The following is a 17,899-nucleotide window of genomic DNA, read 5'->3' on the forward strand; positions in this document are numbered from 1 at the left end:
ACCATAACCCATACTATGGTATCTAATCGCGCTTAGCGCCCTAGATCTGTGTGCCGCCCAAATGGGCAGAACTTTCCCGTGTGCCCTGCAGTCAGAACTCTCCCCGACTGGGAGGCTGTCAACTCAGTCGAGAATCAGCCCTATCCCGAGGAAACATAGCTGGAAGAAGTGCCCCCATCTCGCCGCGAGGCACTGCAAGCTGCATGCCGCAGTTCTCACCCGCTTTGCAGCTCTCATTGAGGGCCCGGAGGCACGCAAGCTGGAGGCTGCCTTGGATGCTTTTGGCTGTAAGACCAAAAAGGCGATGGATGCAGACAAGGTTGACACACGTATCCCTGATTACTTTACTCGTAGATTGCGGAGAGGGACACAGGCAGGATTTCGAGTACGCCAGGCTGGCGGAAATATGGACGAGGATTGGGCGTCGATAGATTACGTGATCGGGTGCCACGGTGGGCGCTTCTCCTCATACCACATACCCTCGCATAACCCATACTTTTGGGGCCATCCCGAGGGGTATGGGTTTTGAGGGAGTTGACTGTACTGTTCTTCTACATCTCGCTGATCGAAGGACTCAGAAGACAAAAGAATGGACGTATGACGTGATTCACCGGCGGCCGACGCCCTCGGTTGTCATCCACCGCGGACCATCCTCAAGCCCCAGAAGCTCCTCAAACCGACGGAGATTCCCGCACCGCGGACGCACGTCCACCACACAAGGCTCGCCGTTGTGGAGCTTGCGCCGACATTGGGCAAAGACGATGTGGTGCTCACTTGCCCGGTTCGCCTCGTATAGATCCTTCCGGTGGGCGTAGACCACGAGCGGCTCGCACATGCCAGCTTCATCGGCCGCCGTCCAAACGATGAACGGAACGTGAACCTCGGCCTTGCCGCGATCGGGAAGTTGGGATGGCTTGACGAGGTACCCAAAGATGGCGTGTTGGTTGAGCAGATGGTTTGGAACGGGTGGTATTATGCCACAGAACTCATCGCAATCTCGTATTACATCTTCCTTGTCCTCCATGTCCATGGGGTGCATGACTGTGGTGGCGGTTTGAGAGAGGGGTGGTAAAGTCGAGGAAGAAACGCCGCAGGTCAACGACGTCCGGGGCGGTCGGCGTTTCCCGGGCGCCCATCCACGTCCCGAGAGCTTGCGTGCTCGCCCCGCGTCTGCGGCCAACCAGCACTCCGTTCCCCTTCCCACCCCACTCTTCCCTTCCCCATCTTCCACCACGGCCAACTCGCTCGCTGAAAACAACGCGCACGGCAAGGCGGAATCCTCGGTTTCATGATTGCTTCGTTGAGGCATGGGTTGGCGGATAGGTGAGCACCAGAGTAAACCTTTCCTTGCAGTCTCTATGTGCCAACTCTTCTCCCTCTTCCTCTGTCCTTAGTCTCTCTGTGACAAGGAAGCAGCGCTCTATTCTCCCGATTCGAACTATCTCTCGCCCTATTCATCTGTCTGCACGGTATTTCGATGGGCAGCCGTGGCAACCACTGGGTACGGCAGGCCTCCAGCGGCGAGGCTCCCGCCTAATGTCCACAACTCCATCTCCCGCTCCCAAGTCCTCTCAAGATGATGCATCTCTTCCCATGGATTCTTCCGCGATTCGCAAGCCTAAGGTCGACCTGCGACCTGCGCCTGTCAAGCCTACGAAGAAGGAGCTCGCATCCTCTGCGCCTGCAGTTCCCAAGGCAGCGACTTCATCTGAAGCGTCGGAGTCTCTGAAGGCGACAAACGAGAAAGTGCCGCTTAGTAGCACCCTCGGCATTGATGACGCGAAGAAGGATATGGTCGACGCAGCTCAACATGGGATCTTGACGCCTCCACCTGAAGGCGCGTCCTGGCCAAAGAGACTCCTTCACCAAGCAAAAGAGCTTTTCGTATGTGTCCTTCACCTTTGGGCTCATACTCCTCTCTTCACACCTGCTACAGAAATTCTACTGGAATGGGGTGAAGCTTGTGAACTCGAACCGGCTCCGCGTCAAAGCCATCCAGGCGCGCATTAAGGGTGGAGGAGCCCCGCTTTCGCGGTGGGAGACGCGTTTCATCGCGACCAACAGGCAGGATATCCTCAAGTAAGTCTGCGTGTGTTGTCAAATGAGCCAAATTGTTGAAGCGGTGGACCTTTGGGTTAGACTCATCCCCTTCCTGCTCATCGTGGCTATCGCCGAGGAAGTGATACCTCTCGTCGTCCTCTATGCTCCTTTCCTCCTCCCTTCCACTTGCCTCTTGCCCTCCCAGCGGGAACGTATCAGCAACAAGCGTCGCGAGAAGCAGAAGACCTTTTTGGAAACAATGAAACCCATGTTCCAGGGCGTCCACAATCAGGCACTCGCAAATTCTGCACTCTCGGTCGACGTCCTCCTTGACAGCACCGCTACGCTCTCGTATAGCGGGTATGTCCCATCTGCATATGTAGCTGCTCGCACTAACCTATACCCCTGTGACAGCGTACTCTCCCTCTCCACATGGGGTCCCCCTCCCAGCCGGCTGCGCAGAGTCAAGAAATACCTCGACTCGATCGCTGCCGATGACACACTTCTTATACGCGAGAACTGGGGCGAAATGCTAATTCCTATTGAGGTCCAGGAAGCTCTTGAGGAGCGAGGAATGTACGTTCTTTTACTATGAAGCCACCGACAGTACTCGTCGCCACTACTAACTTATTCCCGGTATCAGTGTCACCCAGGATCTTTCGGCCGAGGCAATGCGTGCGCGTCTTCGGTGGTGGTTGGCTGGGGTCAGCCAAGCTGGCATTGATCCCGTTCGAAGGCGCGTGGAGCTGGTTGCTGCCAACGCTATTGGCAAGTACAACGCGTAAGATAGATCCCATCTCCTATAGAGTTACTTATCGCACCTGTGGCCATATATTGTATGTTCATGATAATAGCGTAATGGTGTATCGACTGTGCAGCCTTACTCTCTTTTCTATCCATGCACTTCTCATCCGACCTCCCAGCATTTGTTGACCGTGTGGTCGACCACATTGATGCCAATTGTGTGTGAGCGACGACTTGGTTGGTCTTTGCTAGTGATGACAGCCGCTGTTCTAGTCTGCAGGAGGCAGAAGTCGGGCTTTCAGGATGCTGGTGTGTTGATTGCAAATGAACGGAGGGGACACGTGACGTCACCGAGTTCCAGATGAGATCCCCCAGCTACGATCCCCTACATCTCTCCGTCCACCCCAACTGCATTCTTGTCTACTATCTTTTGTTCTTCTACGGCTCATCCCGGAGGAATTTGACGACATGGCTGCAGCGATGATTAAGAAGAGGCTAAAGGCTGCACAAGAGGCTATCGGTGCGAAGGAATTCGATAAAGCTCGGAATGAGGCTCAAAAGGCCCTCGAGTTCGACGCGAGCAACTACAGAGCGTATGTTGTCTTTCAATCTTTTTAGTACGTCTTCCAATTCCAACCAAGAGCATAGGAACGTATACCTTGGTATTGCTCTTATGAATTTGGGAGAACACGCCCAGAGCGAGCAAGTAACTGCTGCTCTGAGATCGTCTTCGTGACTTCGACTAATGGGCACCTGCAGGCTTACCGGTCAGCTATAAGCTCTGATGAAAAACACCCACTGGCTTGGCAGGTACGTACGGACGTTGGTTCTTGCGCCTCATGCTGAATTCGCGTCCAGGGTCTCTCCAAACTCTACGAGAAGCTGGAAGACTGGCCGGAGCATCTCAAAACGCAATACCAGTTAGCTGAGCTGCACGCGAAATCGTATGTACCCTCTGTATATTTTCCAATATGTGCATACTCAAAGTCTTCAGCAACGACGCGACGAAATGCGCGGAGGCCGTTCAAAGTATCGTCCAGCGTCATCGGAGTGGAGGCAGCACACCAGAACAGGTGAGTTTGCACTCTACGGGCTTGTTGTCACGCGCATAACACGGACTTTAAGCTCGCGCAAGCACTGTCGTTGTATCTTCCCGACTCTCCGTTCTACCCTATTCTATTCACCCTGCCCCCTCCCGACCTTACAAACCCTACATCGACCACCACTTTTGAGGCGCAATCGGCCATTCAAAATTCCTTGCCGATCATAGAAGAGCTCGTGGACATATACGAGAAAGCAGAGAGGGGTGTGGCCGAGGAGGAAATCAAGCGTCGAAGGCAGAGGCTAAATGGGCCTTCGCTGGATCAAACCCTCCGTGATGTTGCTTTGGAGCGGATATCGAACTCCAAGGTGTGTGTATAGCGTCGCTCTATGCAAGCATGGCCTCGTTGACGATTTCTGCTTAGCTTCCTGCACTCTACAATGAAATCATCAACCATCCTCAGACGACCGATGACCTCCGTCGGAATACGGAGTCGAAGCTGCTCGAGATGACGCAACAACATCTATTCTCGATTCCTGCGGACGACAAACACCGCAAAGAGAAGGCCCGTGTGGCTGCCGCGCTCGACGAGCTCATCGGCGGGATTGTGCTGCTGAAAATCCCGAATCAACTGGCGTGGACCCTCACCACCGAAGGGAAAGATGCCGAACACATTGGTATGTGGTTCGTTTGAGAATGCAGACTGGGTTCTCACGTGCGTAGAGGATTATGACTTCCAGGTGCTCCAACAGTACTCGGAACTCTTCCCAAAGTCACCGCTGAGCCAAATGATCGGTGCCTACTTCGCATACATGGACATTCATCCCGACGAAGACGAGGAGGAGGAAGGTCGGCCAAACGTTCTCGTTGAGGATCCAGAAGTCTGCGTAGATGTGATGATGGTAGGCTTTCAACCTGTGAACGAGCGTGGTAGTTGCTCAGACCAAGTGTGTAGGAGGCGTTTTCGAGTCTTAGCGATTCAATACTTGCGCATAGACTCATTGCACATCTATACGAACAAGGGGCAGACTACGAGAATGCGATCAAGGTCGCTGAGAGCGGACTTGAGCTTGTTTCTCGCGCAGAGCGAGATTGGGGCCGACCATCGAACGGGCGAGTCGATTCTTTCACCCTTCCAGCGTGGTACTAACGCGGTCCACTCAGTGTCAGAAAAGCATTGAATATCACCCTCGCGACTTCGCTGGTACATCATTTTCCACCGAAGCATCACCTTCGCGCATTGAAGATTGTGGATGAGCTCCTCCGAGGAGATCCAGACAATATTCCCTCACTCATGGCCAAGGGTTTTATCCTCTATTACGCAAAAAAGTGGTCCCAGGCTTCTGAGGTGTTCGGAAAAGTCGCTGCTCTCGATCATGATGGACTTCTCGAAGTCCTTCGTGCCAAGGAAGAGCATGCCTGGTGCGAAGCGATGTGTGGCAATCTGGTTGCCGCCGCAGACGAGCTTCGGGTGGTGATTGAGACCAGCGATGAGCTGGAAGGCCATGAAGAGGACAAGGCACGAGCTTGGTGGCGACTGGGACGGTGCTACTGGGAGATGGGCGGTGGGTACTACGTACATCTTTAGGAGATGCGCGCCCTGATAATATCTAATAGAGGACCACCGCGAAGAGGCCTACAAGTACTTTGTCACCTCCCTCAAGCGCTCTTCGACTTTCGCTCCCGCCTTCACTTCGCTCGGTATCTACTATGCGGAATTCCTCTCGCCTCCCGACCCCAATCGCGCCTCGAAGTGTTTTGAGAAGGCATTCGTGCTGGACCCGCGGGAAGGCGATGCTGCGCGTCGGCTGGCTGAAGGCTTTGCGGAAGAGGGTGACTGGGATCTCGTCAATGTCGTTGCGCAACGCGCTATCGAAGGAGAGGGAGGAGCCGAGGACGGTCCGGAAGTCAAGGCCTCTCGCCGTTACCGCCCCATCAACGCCTGGGCTTGGAAAGCTGTGGGCGCGGTCGAATTGGTGCGTTATATGTGTGCGCGATTTCCTCATCAGTTCTCATGCATTTGCAGACCCGTCGCAATTATGCCTCTGCCATCGAGCCGCTGCAAATCGCACTTAGGACCGACGTCGACGACTACATGTCATGGCTTAGACTCGGAGAAGCCTACAACAAGGCTGGTCGCTACGCTGCCGCGCTGAAGGCTCTGGAACATGCCCGAGAGCTCGATCCCAACGACTGGGTGGCATCCTACTTCCTCGGGGACGTACAACGGCAAATGGGAGTTTATGAGGAGGCGATTAAGGCGTTCGAGTCCATCTTGGATGTGCGGCCCCAAGAGCTCGGCGTCCTGGACACCCTCGGACAAACATACCTTGACCTCGGTCGCCTTGAGCTTTCAACAGGATTCTCAGCTCGAGCCGAGGGCTCGTTCGTCTCCGCCATCCGCGTGACGCTCGAACTCGTAGACGCGAGTCCTGGGTTCCGTCGAGTTGCCTGGAAGACAATGGCGGACGCTCTCTTCCATCTCTCTTCATTCTCGATCCTCACGGACGAAGAGATGGTCCTGGAAGTTGTTTCAAGCGTTGCCCCATTGGTTACCGACCATCCTGGCCAAGGGCTGACCGCCCTCGTACCTTGCCCCCTCGTATCTGATGAGAATACATCCACCCCTGTCTTTGCCTTACAAGTAGCGCTGGCTTCCTACGACTACCGGCTATCACTCGGAACCCTCAATGACACGGTCAAGGGGACAGCTCATTACGATCTGGGGATAGCGCTCTCCACGTTCGCCAGACGCACATTGGATAGCGCAAAACGCGAACGAGCACAAGATGAAGCGATCACGCAGTTCAAGAACGCTATTCGCGCTGTCCCTTCGAATGATTCGTTTTGGATAGCCCTCGGAAATGCAACATTTGCGACCCAGCCGAGCCTCTGTCAACACTCATTCGTCCGTGCGCTGGAGATAGACTCGAAGGTAAGATCGTGTCCAAGCAAGTATCTTTTACCAACAAACTTGTCAGAACGCAGCAACGTGGACTACATTGGGCATGTTTTACCTTCAACACGATGACGCTGTCCTCGCGATGGAGGCGTTCGACAAGGCTCAAACGCTGGACCCGGATTACGCTTTAGCCTGGGTCGGACAAGCTCTCGTTGCATCCTCCGGCGGTCACGATAGAGATGCTAGTACCCTGTTCGAGCACGCCACCAGCCTGACCGCAACTGTGCCAGAGGCAGACCTCGAGTTTGCAACCCGCGTCTTCCGCAAAGTCAACGAGAGCAGCACCAAGTCTCGCGCGGCATCCTCAGAAGCCCTCCTTCCTGCGTTCTTCGTCCTCGACCGGTACTGCAAACAACGCCCGCAGGATGCCGCCGCGCTCCACCTCTTCGGACTCGTTTGCGAACGCGTGGGGCACGTTGAGCTTGGCGTCGAAATGATTGCCCGTGCGATCGCCGTACTCGAGGCCGCCTACGAGGAAACAGAGGACCCTGTGATCGAACGCCAGTTCACCATTGCGCACACCAACGCCGCTCGCTTGAGGCTGGCTACGGGCGACTTCGACGGCGCGCTAGAATCATACGGAGTCGCCACTAGTCTCATGCCAGAGGGTGAAGCGGCAAATGAAGAGTCCGACTCAGATACTCACGCACTCCTCGCGCAATGCCAGTTCGGCTCCGGGCTGGCGCACTTCAAGCTCGGCCGGCTACCGGAGGCCCTGGCGCAATTCGAGGCAGCGATGGCGACTGCGGCAAACCATGCCACGATTCGCGGCCACGTCGTTGTGCTTCTCGCGCAGACCCTTTGGGCCATCGGCACCGACGAGGCGAAGGAGTCGGCGAAGAGCCAGCTCCTGCAAAGGTATGCCGTGGCGGGACCCTCGAGCCAATCCCGCAGCTAACACCACGCATACAGCATCGAATACGACCCCGAGAACCTCATGGCGGTCAACACCCTCGCCGGCATGGGCATCCTCACCCAGGATGACGGGCTCGTCGACGCCGCGCTCTCCGAGCTGCTCTCGCTCCCGCTCGACCAACGTCACGAACGCGACCCGGAGCGCGAAGTCACGTACCTGCTTGTGCAGCACCACCTCGGCCAGGTGCGTACCCCCGCACTGATTCCCCCTACGAAGCTCCACTCACCCCTGCCCCTCCATCAAATTCGTGAAAGCAGAGCGAGGTCGGCAAAGCCATGTCCGTCGCCCAGAAGGCGGTTTTCACTGAACCCGCGCGATCTGACGCCCGCCAAGAGCTCGCCTCGTTGGCGTTGCGTACGGGCGACCGCACGGCTGCGCTCGCGGTCCTCGGCGGCGCGACGAGTGCGCGCGCGGACTTCGCGCACCTACGGGCGTCGCTCGCGCTGTACACGGTGGTGCTCTGCCTGGAGGTGTCCGGGGGTGACGAGCAGCAAGCGTCGGAAGCGCTGCGCCTCGCGCAGAAGGGCGTCATGCTCTCGCCATGGGATCTACGAGCCTGGGAGACGCTAGCGTATGTTCGCAGTCACTGTGCGGAGTGATGTCACAGCGATGTGGCAGCTGTATTATCCAGAATTGTGAATATTGTTGTCGAGTAGAAGGGGACATGCGCACGACTATCTGTATCGTCCAACCCTACTCCTACGATAAAACTACCCGTCGAGCACGCAAGAGATAGAGAGAGATAGATTCATTCTATGTTTCCGTCCTCCGGGTACTGAGGTGAGTGCAACGAAGGGCCGGATCCAGCGCTGGCTCTGTACACTGCACTTGGTAAATACTCTATGGCTGGAAACAACTAACTACACACCAAATATTTGCTCAGCAAAAGCGGGACCCAATGTGACGACGAGGAACGGTTGCAAACAACGACAAGGGAGGGTTACCAAGTCGATGAGGGTGACACGGGGAGGGTACGTTGCGGAAGGGGGTCTAACGTGCAGAACGGTGCGTGGGAAGGCGGAGATATAAACACGGCGCCGGACATTACGAACTCGGGCGTAGAGGATAGCTGATTGAGGTGACGGAGAGCGTACTTGTAGAGAATGGTTTGTGGGTGCGGTGCGTGGCGACTATGGAGGGTATAGCTACTAAGACATGATGCGAAGGTGGAGGGTGCAAGCGAACAGTCCATCGTCCAATTGTCGATGAAAGTGGTGGCCAAGAGAGAAGGAAGGGGAAGGGGGGGATGCTATACTAGAACCTGGATCCAGGATCCAGTGGCCCTAGAGGCCCGTACTCATGCGTGCCCGACCGCCCTCCGCTCCGCTTCTTCGCGTGCGTCTTCCAGTCTGACCCGACGGCGGTACTGAGTCCGCCGGTTTCGGGGGTGGTTGGAGAGAGGGGGTCAGCTTGACCGGCGAGTCCGGGTGAAGTCGTCCGAGAGATAGGGGCGTACCCAGTACCGGTGTCGGCGAGCTGGTATCGCTGGGCAGGTCGTGAGCGACCATGCCCAGCCTATCGTCGAACCCGACCTCCAGCATCGCTTCCAAGTCCTCTCCCGCAACCGTCTCGGCGCTCGTGAGGGCAGTTGCATGTGTGAGCCCGACGGGTGGTGGAGGATACTGAGCGCTATTCTCGTTGTAGCCGCCAATTTGAGCGCCCCAGTGATCGTCGTCGGATGATGCAACGGAGAAGGTATCCGAGCCGTCGTACTGGCTCCAGACTTCATTCCGCGGGACGAGCTCGCCATTGCTACCGAGGTAGGCACCGTGTTGACGCTCAACTCCCTTCTCCTCTTCTCTTCGCGACGGAGCTTCCTGAGCCGAGAGCGTTCCCAGTCTTCCCAGCGGCGCATCGGAACGTTCGCAATGCCAGATGCTCCGTGACCGTCCCCATGACCTTCGCCCTTGCCTTCACCCTCGACTTTTCTGTGAACCGGAGAGCATGTTAACCACCGCGCAAGAGGGTCGTAGACTTTACTAACCGTGTTTCACCCCATGAGAAGTCGTCGAAATGCCAAAAGGCATAGACGGGGAGGATGAAGTTCCAGACGGGGAGGGCAGCAAGGTAGATCAGCATCCAGAAGATGTAGACCACTTTGCGCGTGGTGATAAGGATGAGGATCGCGGGGAGACCGAGGACAGCAATAAGAAGGACCAGTGGAATGGCTTGCTCGAAAGTTTTGGGAGGATCGAGGGCCATGCTGACGATGAGCAGGTACGTGAGGGAGATGGCGATAGGGAGGACGATCGTGCCGAGCAGGTCCATGAAGACCACGAACTGCATGCTGAAGCAGAATGTGCCGCAAAGGTTGCGAACGAGGACGAGTTCCATGAGGTTGTGGATGGTCGAGTTAATCCAACGACGGCGCTGCGACAGGAGGATGCTGAAAGTGTCGGGGACGACGGTTCTGCACTTCGCCTGGGGCAGGAACATCATCTTGCGGTTCGGGAACGTGCGCAGAAGGATGGTGGTAAGAAAACGATCTTCTCCTAGTAGGAGTAGGTTCTTCTCGTGGAGGGTCGTGACAACTGATTGACTATATTCCTTGACGATCTCAGGCTTGATAATAAGAGGAACCCAGTCGTCGCCGCTGTTCTTCCGGGCCTTCAACCTGAACATGGAGAAACATCCAGGAAGACATGAGACACCACCAAATACGGACTCGAAGGCCTTGGCGTTGTGATGGGAAATGAAGTACTCGAAGACCTGGATGGCGGTGACCCACGATTGCCGCTTGTTGGCTATACGCGTTTCGCCACATACACCCATGATCATCTGATCGTGGTGCATACAGTTGACGAGATACTTGAGCGAATCCGGGTAGACCTTCGTGTCGGCGTCAACCTGAAATGAGTGCAGTCAGCGATCAAGGATCCTCATGGCGATCACACGCGGTCAAACTCACCATAAGACAAACTTCAAAGAAATCTGGAGTTATGCCCATGAGGACATGGACTTTGCGGAACAGGTCGAAGTCCAGAGGCGACATGCGGTCGTTGTACGTGACGCGAGAGAAGAAGTTCATGAGGATGAGTTGACTGTCTCGCTTGCCTCGGTTGCCCGGCTTCTTGTCCGTAGCAGCCTCGTGTTCCGTTCCACACTTCACGATAATGACCGTTGGAGTCCGCCGACCAGCGACGGCTAAAACAACGTCAGGTAAGCCGTGATAAGATCGGCAAAACAGTTGCGACGTACTGTAATGCCCAGCATAAACCATAGCCCTATTCTCACCCTTCGAGCCCGATCCGACCGCCGCATAACTCATAGGCACCGGGTTACCGAAACGAGGGTCGGCCTCCAGGAGACTGACACAGATGTCGGGCGTGCTGCGCTTCTCTCCGGCACCGGTGATCATGCCGTCCGCAACGATGAACATGAGCTTGCGTGCATCGGAATATGACGTTGTCGAGATCGAGTCGAGGGTCGTCCGGAGAGAGTCCTCGCCTTCAGAGTAACAAGTAATCAGGCATACAGCGAACAGCTCCGCGCCAATCTGTGCGAGACTCATGATAGGCGCGGCAGCTCCACCGCTATCCCTGTTGACCAACGTGGAATTCGACGAGGCGAGAGAATGGGCGCCCTTCCCGCTCGTGGGCTTGAGGAGGCGCTTCCCACCACCAGGGCCTGCCCAAGGGGCAGTACCGTTCAAATTGTCGATGGAGATGTTGGCACCTTCGGGCATAACAGCGGGACTGATGGCGGACCTATTGAGGGTGAGGGTGTCGGGAGGACCGGCGAGGCGCGAGGACATGAACCAGTTGAATATACAAGCCATGGCGAAACGGAGAAGGACCAAGCTGAGGACGACAATGAGACCGGCGTATAGCACCAACTGTGAGACAACACATCCGGGAGTGATCTTGTCGATGTTCCCGGCGAAATAACGCTCCACGAGGCAGGGCACCGCGGCCTTGAGCTCCGAACGGTAGAAGAAGAGACGGGTGGCATCGCGACCACTGGATCCGGGCATGGTGGTGAGAACGCTGCGAATAGCGGCGTCGACATTGTCGGAAGGGATAGAGGTGGGGTGGAGCGCCATGTAGGAGTTCATGTTAAGCACCGCGCCGTCGATGACGAAGTAGTTCTGTAGCTCCGCAACTTGATCCCAGTCGTAGCCAACGATCAAACTAGTGTTGACCATGCCGAGGGATTGGAGATTGGAAGCGGTGAGGGGACCAAGGGGGCAACTCGTGGTGCTTGAGCATGGCGTCTCGACACCTGCACGGAAGTTTACCCCGTTGCAAGCGGAGTACTGGTTGGCGGTTCGGCTGAAAAGGGTGGTGATGTCCTGACCAGGGGACTGAAGGAGGGCGGTCATGTTGACACCGGCGGGGAAGGAAGTGATGTTCGTCTGCCAGCCTTGCACACCGAGCACCTGGGCCACGGAGCCCTTGGGGGAGAATTGACTGACATACTGGGCGGTGTCGGGGCAGAGCACCTTCTGGAAACCGACGGTGATGAAGCCGACGATGCCACATAGGACGGCGATAATGAAGCAGAGGGCGATCTTCTCCCGCCAAGCTTGTCGCTTCTGTTTGTCGTCCAGACCGCCGATGGATTCGAGGACGAAGGCGGGGGCCCAGAAGGTGATGATGCGCGAGAAGATGCGCCAGGCGTCGAGAGGAGGACCGTCCTTGGCGGCGGCAGCAGCTTGGATGCCGGTCTGGGCGGAGGAGTTGATGAGGGGAACCGGGGCTACGCTGCGCTCCGGACGGATAAGTGTCTTCGCGCGTCGGACAGTGCCCGAGGGCTGGGGCTGTCTAGTAGTCTGTATGGGGACATCGGAGGGGTCGTACTTCTGCTGGAAACGAGCAGACATGCTCAGAGGGAGAAAGGATTGGCGGCGTGAGCGAGAGGCAGCGTGAAAGACGGGGGGAGCGGGGGAAAGAACGTGAGGGGGCGTTGGGGGCGGGAGCGACAACAGGGAACAAGGCGGGCAACGACGACGACGCCCAGGACGGCGTGGACGCGTGGGTTGTGGCGCGTTCAAACTCCGCTTACGCGGCATGCGCAGCTCCGAAAGAGCTGGGATAGTCTCCGAGTATGTGCATAGCCGACTGCTGATTGCATCGACTATCAATCTGTCGTGAGCTGCCGCTCGATGTGCCTGCTGCTTCTCCTCATCGCCCGCGCAGGCCGCTCTCCCTCTCTGCGCCCGCCCATGCCCCCCGCTCGTTATGACCGCCGCATATGACGTGCGTCCCCCGCCCCGCCGCCCCGTCGCGCCCAGGATATCGCGCGCACCCTCCGAGCCGCTCCCGACCGTCCCGACGCCCGACGCCCCGCCCTGGTCGAGCTCTTCCCCACGCGAAGACGCACTGGTCGCAGAGGTTGGTCTTCGGTTTCCACCCCGCGTGCCGTGCCGCTCACCCGCTGTCATTCGCACAGCTGAGCCGCCTAGCTTCCCAGCACCATGCAAGTGAATACAGCCGTCTCAAATTCGGTCCCAATGGTGTGTCACACTACCACTCACACCGCGTCCGCACCCCTTATACCAGCTCCTCAGGCTCCCCGCTGGCGTACGTGCCTTACTCGGTGCAAATGCCGGACCATTACAGGGAGATGCAGGCACATCAGCTACGTTGCGCCCAGCACAAGGCGTGGTGGCCGCACAACCGCACGATTCCCGCGGTTCCGAAGCGGCGAACCAGTAGTGACGACGGCACGTTCAGAGGTCCTGCCACCGCGCCGTACCTGTCTCCAGGAGGAGTTGTCACCGCAAACCTCCGGGAGCAACTCGCAGCTGCGATGGAGTCCCCCATCATTCTTCCTCGGACGTACGATCGCAATGTGTCACCTGCACATGGCTCGCAACCTCGTTGGCAAACATCGGAAACGCATCCTATCGTGTGCGTTCTTCATTCTCCTGCTGTATGCGCGCTCAATACCAAGGCATGCCTACAGTATATCCACCATTATCCCTTCCGAGTTGCTCCCTGCTCTGTCTCTCCACGCCTCTCGTTCTGCTCAACGCTTTCCCGTCATTTTGACCGTCCCTGGTACCCACCACTTAGATCGACTAATTCCCGTTCCAGTCGCACCCGCACCGCAAAAAGTCGCCCCACCCCCGCCGATTGGTATTACCCCTCGATCGCCACCTCTGCCGCCGGTTACAGTGGCCATCACGAAAGCATTCAAGCTGTCGAGCATCTTCTGGGTGCATCCTACAGTCAAGCGTGCCTTCATGGGCGGGGCCGACCCCTCCGTCCAGGACACTCGGCAAAGGCGCGCGCGCCCGGTGTCTTTCATCGCGCCGTCGTCAGCCCGTTCAGATCGGGATTTGCAGGAAGTTGTATGTCCCATTCGCAAGAAGTCTGTGCTTAAATCGGCTCCGCCGTCACCCCACGACTTGCGCAAAGAATTGGACACAGACGCGAGGTGATCCCCAAGTGCTCGACTCGCCGAAGTGACGTTCAATGAACATGTGCCGCAGCCGTACCTACTCCAAAACGGCATTCCTGTCGGCTGTTCCCAGTCCCTCTGTCCCAGTGATTAGCGTCCAGGTTCCTGCTGTGCCAGTGATACCTCCGGTTGCAGCTGCGATGCTGGGTAACTTATACATGTCCTCGTGTCCCGGCAAGAAAGGTCAGTAACGAGCTCGGCCTGTGATCTCGCATCTTCCCGGAGTAACATTGCTCTATCCTTGCAGTTCGATTGGACGGCCCCGTGAGAGGCCGGAATACTGTGTGTAGGGACCTACCTTCAGACCTAACACGAATAAAAGGAGTCGGTGTATCCTGTATTGTTTGGTAGGGCTCGGTCTTCCATCGGGTTCTTTCGGTTTTGCTAACGTAATGTGTGGTCGTAGTTGCCTTGATGACCTTGAGCTGCAGTCTCTTGGGGTTCACTGGGCCGACTACGTGCGGGCCGCTGACGAGCTGGACATGGATATCCTACGGTGCGCCCTTTTGACGGATCTCAGTACTCACCTGCTGACGTCAAACGTAGGCTGCCAACACCAGAAGGCCTTGCGCCATTAGACCCTACTGCGCTTGATGCGCATCTTACACGTCTCATCGACGACTACACTCTCCGCGGATCTGCCATTCTCGTCCACTGTCGAGGGGGTATCGGCCGAGCAGGTATTATTGCCTGTTGCTGGATGCTCAAGCTTGGATTGCTAGGCTGGCCGTCTTCTGCGACGCAGACTTCGGCACCCCGTGAAACGGTGAATCCTGATACCATGCATCTCGTCGAACGGGTTATATCCGTCGTTCGCCGCCGTCGGAGCCCCAAGGCGGTAGAAACGTATGAGCAAGTCCGGTTTCTCGTCGATTATATCGAGTTTCTCCGGAGTCAAGGAGCAACACGGAATCCATACTGTATGGACTTGTTCGCTGACTGGGACACGCATGTCGAATGACATTATACCACGGAGTCGCTGCCTGTTTACTACGTCGGGATCAATGGCAATGTGCTGTTGTTGTGCGTTTGCAAAAACCTCGCATGCAAATCGGCCACTAGCGAGTGCCTGCCAGCAGCTCAACGCCATTCATCTTGGCATGGATAATGTACACGGTAGAGACTAAGGGATCCTTCGGGCGTGCCCCAAGCGTAGCCTCGCAACCATTATCGATTATCTCTGACGTCATAGGGCGCCATATCAGTCGGTTTCAGCGTCTATGTGCACAGATGTTGGCTCTGTTCCCCTGCCGCAGCTCTGCTCTTCAACACAACAACTACACCATGACATCTCAGTGCTTCCGTATCCTCACAGAATCCACCGGTAAACATCAGTCTGGACCGCTACTCAACACCCTCTCCGCCCTTCTAGGCCGCGGTGCAACCACAAGGCCCGACCTTTCGGGTACTCCCACCGCCATCACGCCCCTCGCATCCGAAACCCAGGACGTCCCCGCGACCCTGCGCGCGTACTGGAGCTCGCTCGCCCGCGCCGCGAACGCCGCGGCCGAGTCGCTTCTCTGCGGGAGCGTTCTCGCCGGCCAAAGCAGCGAATCGGACGAGTATGGCGACCTCGCGCTCGTGCTGCTCGAGACCACCGTCGGCGCGGGATCCAGGCCCCGACATCTGAGCCCGCAGGATGTGCTAGAGCGCCTTGGGCTCGGCCGTCTGGACACCCAGGTCGGAGGGACTAGACCTGGGACTGGGATCGAGGTGCGTGAGGCCGCCCCAGGCACCCGTACCTGCGCAGGTGCACCGCTCTCCCCGCAGCGGCGGGGTCGGGATGCCCGTGCAGATCCTTGACAAGTAGGATGCCGCGTTCACCTTGATCGCTCCTGCAGACGCTCTCGCTCGACCCAGAGACCGCACTGCCTTCCACTCTCAAGGTCGCCGGAGACGAGACGCGGGAGCTGAAGGAGCTGTGCTCGTTGCTGGCGTGCCTGCGCGACGTGCGTGCGTTCGCCGTCGCTGATCCGTCCGCGAGGTCGTTCGTGTTTTACTTCCTGTTCGGCCGCCACCCGGAGTTGGACGCGTGGGCAGGGCTTGTTGGCGTGGGGGTGCACAGCTGAGTGTGCAATGCGATGTCAGTTGCTTTCTGGCTCTGGTCTTGTTTGATGTGGCGCTCACGCTATAACAGGGACCTAGTCCAACTATGTATACTTGCAACTTGCCGTCAACATGCCGTCTCTCTCATCTCCGACCTGTTCACTCGGCACTACGCGTACGCACACGCTCGGCAAGCAGCTCCGACCGGCGCGCTTATTCTCGTTGTCGTCGTCGGCACCACTAAGAACACTGCCTCAGAGCATTTCCATGGTGCACCTTCTTGCACCACTGGACATTCCACGTGCTCAGCAAGCCTTCTGGACCGCACTATCTCCCGACCGCACTTCACTGCAGCAGGTGGTGCGGCCCATTCTTTACTCTCGCGCGTACGTCATCCCGTCGTCCTGTGGTTCGGTGGTTCGCATGGAAGCAGCCAGCCGCTGCACCCTGCACCTTGCAGTGTTTTCGACAGACGGATGCCGACGTGAGATGAATTCATATTCGCAGCCGGCGGCACCGGGCAGCCCTGAGCGCTGAGCACCGTTCGCGAAGTGGCCTGCAGGCTGCTGCGGGCGATGACACAAACGACCGCCCGTGGCCTGTGGGCCTGATCACAACGGCGCGGGGTGCGAGGCACGACTCGTGCAGGGATGCCTCCCGCTGGGGTCGACGGCCGTCGAACGCGACGACGGCGACGAGCCGTGCCGCATGTGTTCTGTCTCGATGCCCGTCGTCCCCCGTCCGTTGCGCCGTGGTCGCGCTCCGTCGCCACTACGGGCCTCCGCGCGTCCGAACGCGGGATAGCGGGACGCGATCCACGAAGCTCAGGAAGAAGCTCCAGATGGGGGCTGCATGGAGAGATCCGGGCCCGCGCCGTCGCCGGGCTCGCGGGCCAGCATGCCCCTTCCACCGCCCCCGCCCCGTTCCTCCGGGCACGACAGGCCGTCGCGTCTGCCCTGGCCCTCGGGAGTCGGGACGCGCGTCACGTCGTCGTCGGCGTCCCGCCGCGTTCAATTTACACGGGGGCGTGTGTCACACGCGTCCGTGACCCGTGTCGCCCACGATGACCGAGCGCGCTCGCGCCGTTCGACGCGCTGCTCGTCACCAGGCAGCGCTAGCTCGCGGTCCAAGCCTTTGTGGCGCGGCCTAACTGGCTTTTGCACGCTGCCGGATGCCCGCGACGGGACACGGCATATTCTCGGCGGCTGCGCAGCGTGGCCCTCATATGGGATAGATCGTTTGGGGAGGGGTTTCGGTAAAGAGGCTGCCCAAAGCTTCGGAGTCGGACTAGCTCGAGACAAGGTTTGTACCCTGCGTCGGTGATTCGCCGCATCAATGCAAGCAGCCACAGGAGGGCAGTCGAACCGCGCTTGGCTGTCCATGTGGCTGTAGCGGATACGCAAGAATTGTGGGTTGTTTTGTCACGCAGAGCCTATGCTTTCTCCTGCGCTATCAATCACGATACTCGTCTATAACGTCAGAGGTTAGGCAGGGTGACGTATTTGAAATATCGCGCTTACTTGATTGAATCCCGAGCTGATACCTCGCCGAAAGCCGATCTTCACTGCTTCAAGTTTTACTCCCCAGGAGAGCCCGTCCCGCAGCTGGCAAAAGGGATCACCATACTTACTTCCCCTGCAGGCTTGGATCACACCCACGGCCGACGCTAGCTTCTGAGAAGGGGCCTGTGCCGGTCTGTCTCAGCACACCAGATTCTTAACCATACGGCATCGGCATTTCGTAA

General features: G+C 57.7%; 4 protein-coding genes across 4 annotated transcripts; 3 read left to right on the forward strand and 1 right to left on the reverse strand.

Annotated features, from left to right (window-relative positions):
* Positions 1-1,593: 1,593 nt before the first annotated feature.
* On the forward strand, positions 1,594-2,825 carry BXZ73DRAFT_98951 (uncharacterized protein; the record flags this gene model as incomplete). Its single annotated transcript, XM_048027844.1, has 5 exons — positions 1,594-1,884; positions 1,937-2,079; positions 2,140-2,400; positions 2,455-2,616; positions 2,684-2,825. 5 exons carry the CDS (start codon positions 1,594-1,596, stop codon positions 2,823-2,825), a joined length of 999 nt encoding a protein of 332 aa, XP_047880530.1.
* A 427-nt stretch (positions 2,826-3,252) lies between these two features.
* Positions 3,253-8,303, forward strand: BXZ73DRAFT_88742 (TPR-like protein; the record flags this gene model as incomplete). Its single annotated transcript, XM_048025066.1, has 15 exons — positions 3,253-3,377; positions 3,433-3,490; positions 3,544-3,594; positions 3,643-3,728; positions 3,779-3,857; positions 3,910-4,194; positions 4,251-4,503; positions 4,550-4,728; positions 4,782-4,969; positions 4,991-5,391; positions 5,444-5,802; positions 5,853-6,761; positions 6,808-7,646; positions 7,701-7,887; positions 7,962-8,303. 15 exons carry the CDS (start codon positions 3,253-3,255, stop codon positions 8,301-8,303), a joined length of 4,341 nt encoding a protein of 1,446 aa, XP_047880531.1.
* Positions 8,304-8,958: 655 nt separating this feature from the next.
* Positions 8,959-12,526, reverse strand: BXZ73DRAFT_88743 (glycosyltransferase family 2 protein; the record flags this gene model as incomplete). The annotated part of the gene is made up of 6 exons (XM_048025067.1): positions 8,959-9,189; positions 9,210-9,456; positions 9,489-9,632; positions 9,689-10,551; positions 10,613-10,848; positions 10,903-12,526. The coding sequence occupies 6 exons, from the start codon at positions 12,524-12,526 to the stop codon at positions 8,959-8,961; spliced, it is 3,345 nt and encodes a 1,114-aa protein (XP_047880532.1).
* A 358-nt stretch (positions 12,527-12,884) lies between these two features.
* BXZ73DRAFT_42677 (phosphatases II) lies at positions 12,885-15,070 on the forward strand (the record flags this gene model as incomplete). The annotated part of the gene is made up of 9 exons (XM_048019002.1): positions 12,885-13,037; positions 13,096-13,159; positions 13,214-13,357; positions 13,418-13,556; positions 13,612-14,085; positions 14,141-14,292; positions 14,357-14,456; positions 14,516-14,605; positions 14,656-15,070. The coding sequence occupies 9 exons, from the start codon at positions 12,885-12,887 to the stop codon at positions 15,068-15,070; spliced, it is 1,731 nt and encodes a 576-aa protein (XP_047880533.1).
* Between the last annotated feature and the right edge of the window lie 2,829 nt (positions 15,071-17,899).

Source organism: Epithele typhae, assembly GCF_022376455.1.
Source record: "Epithele typhae strain CBS 203.58 chromosome Unknown BXZ73scaffold_9, whole genome shotgun sequence".
Lineage (NCBI taxonomy): Eukaryota > Fungi > Basidiomycota > Agaricomycetes > Polyporales > Epitheliaceae > Epithele > Epithele typhae.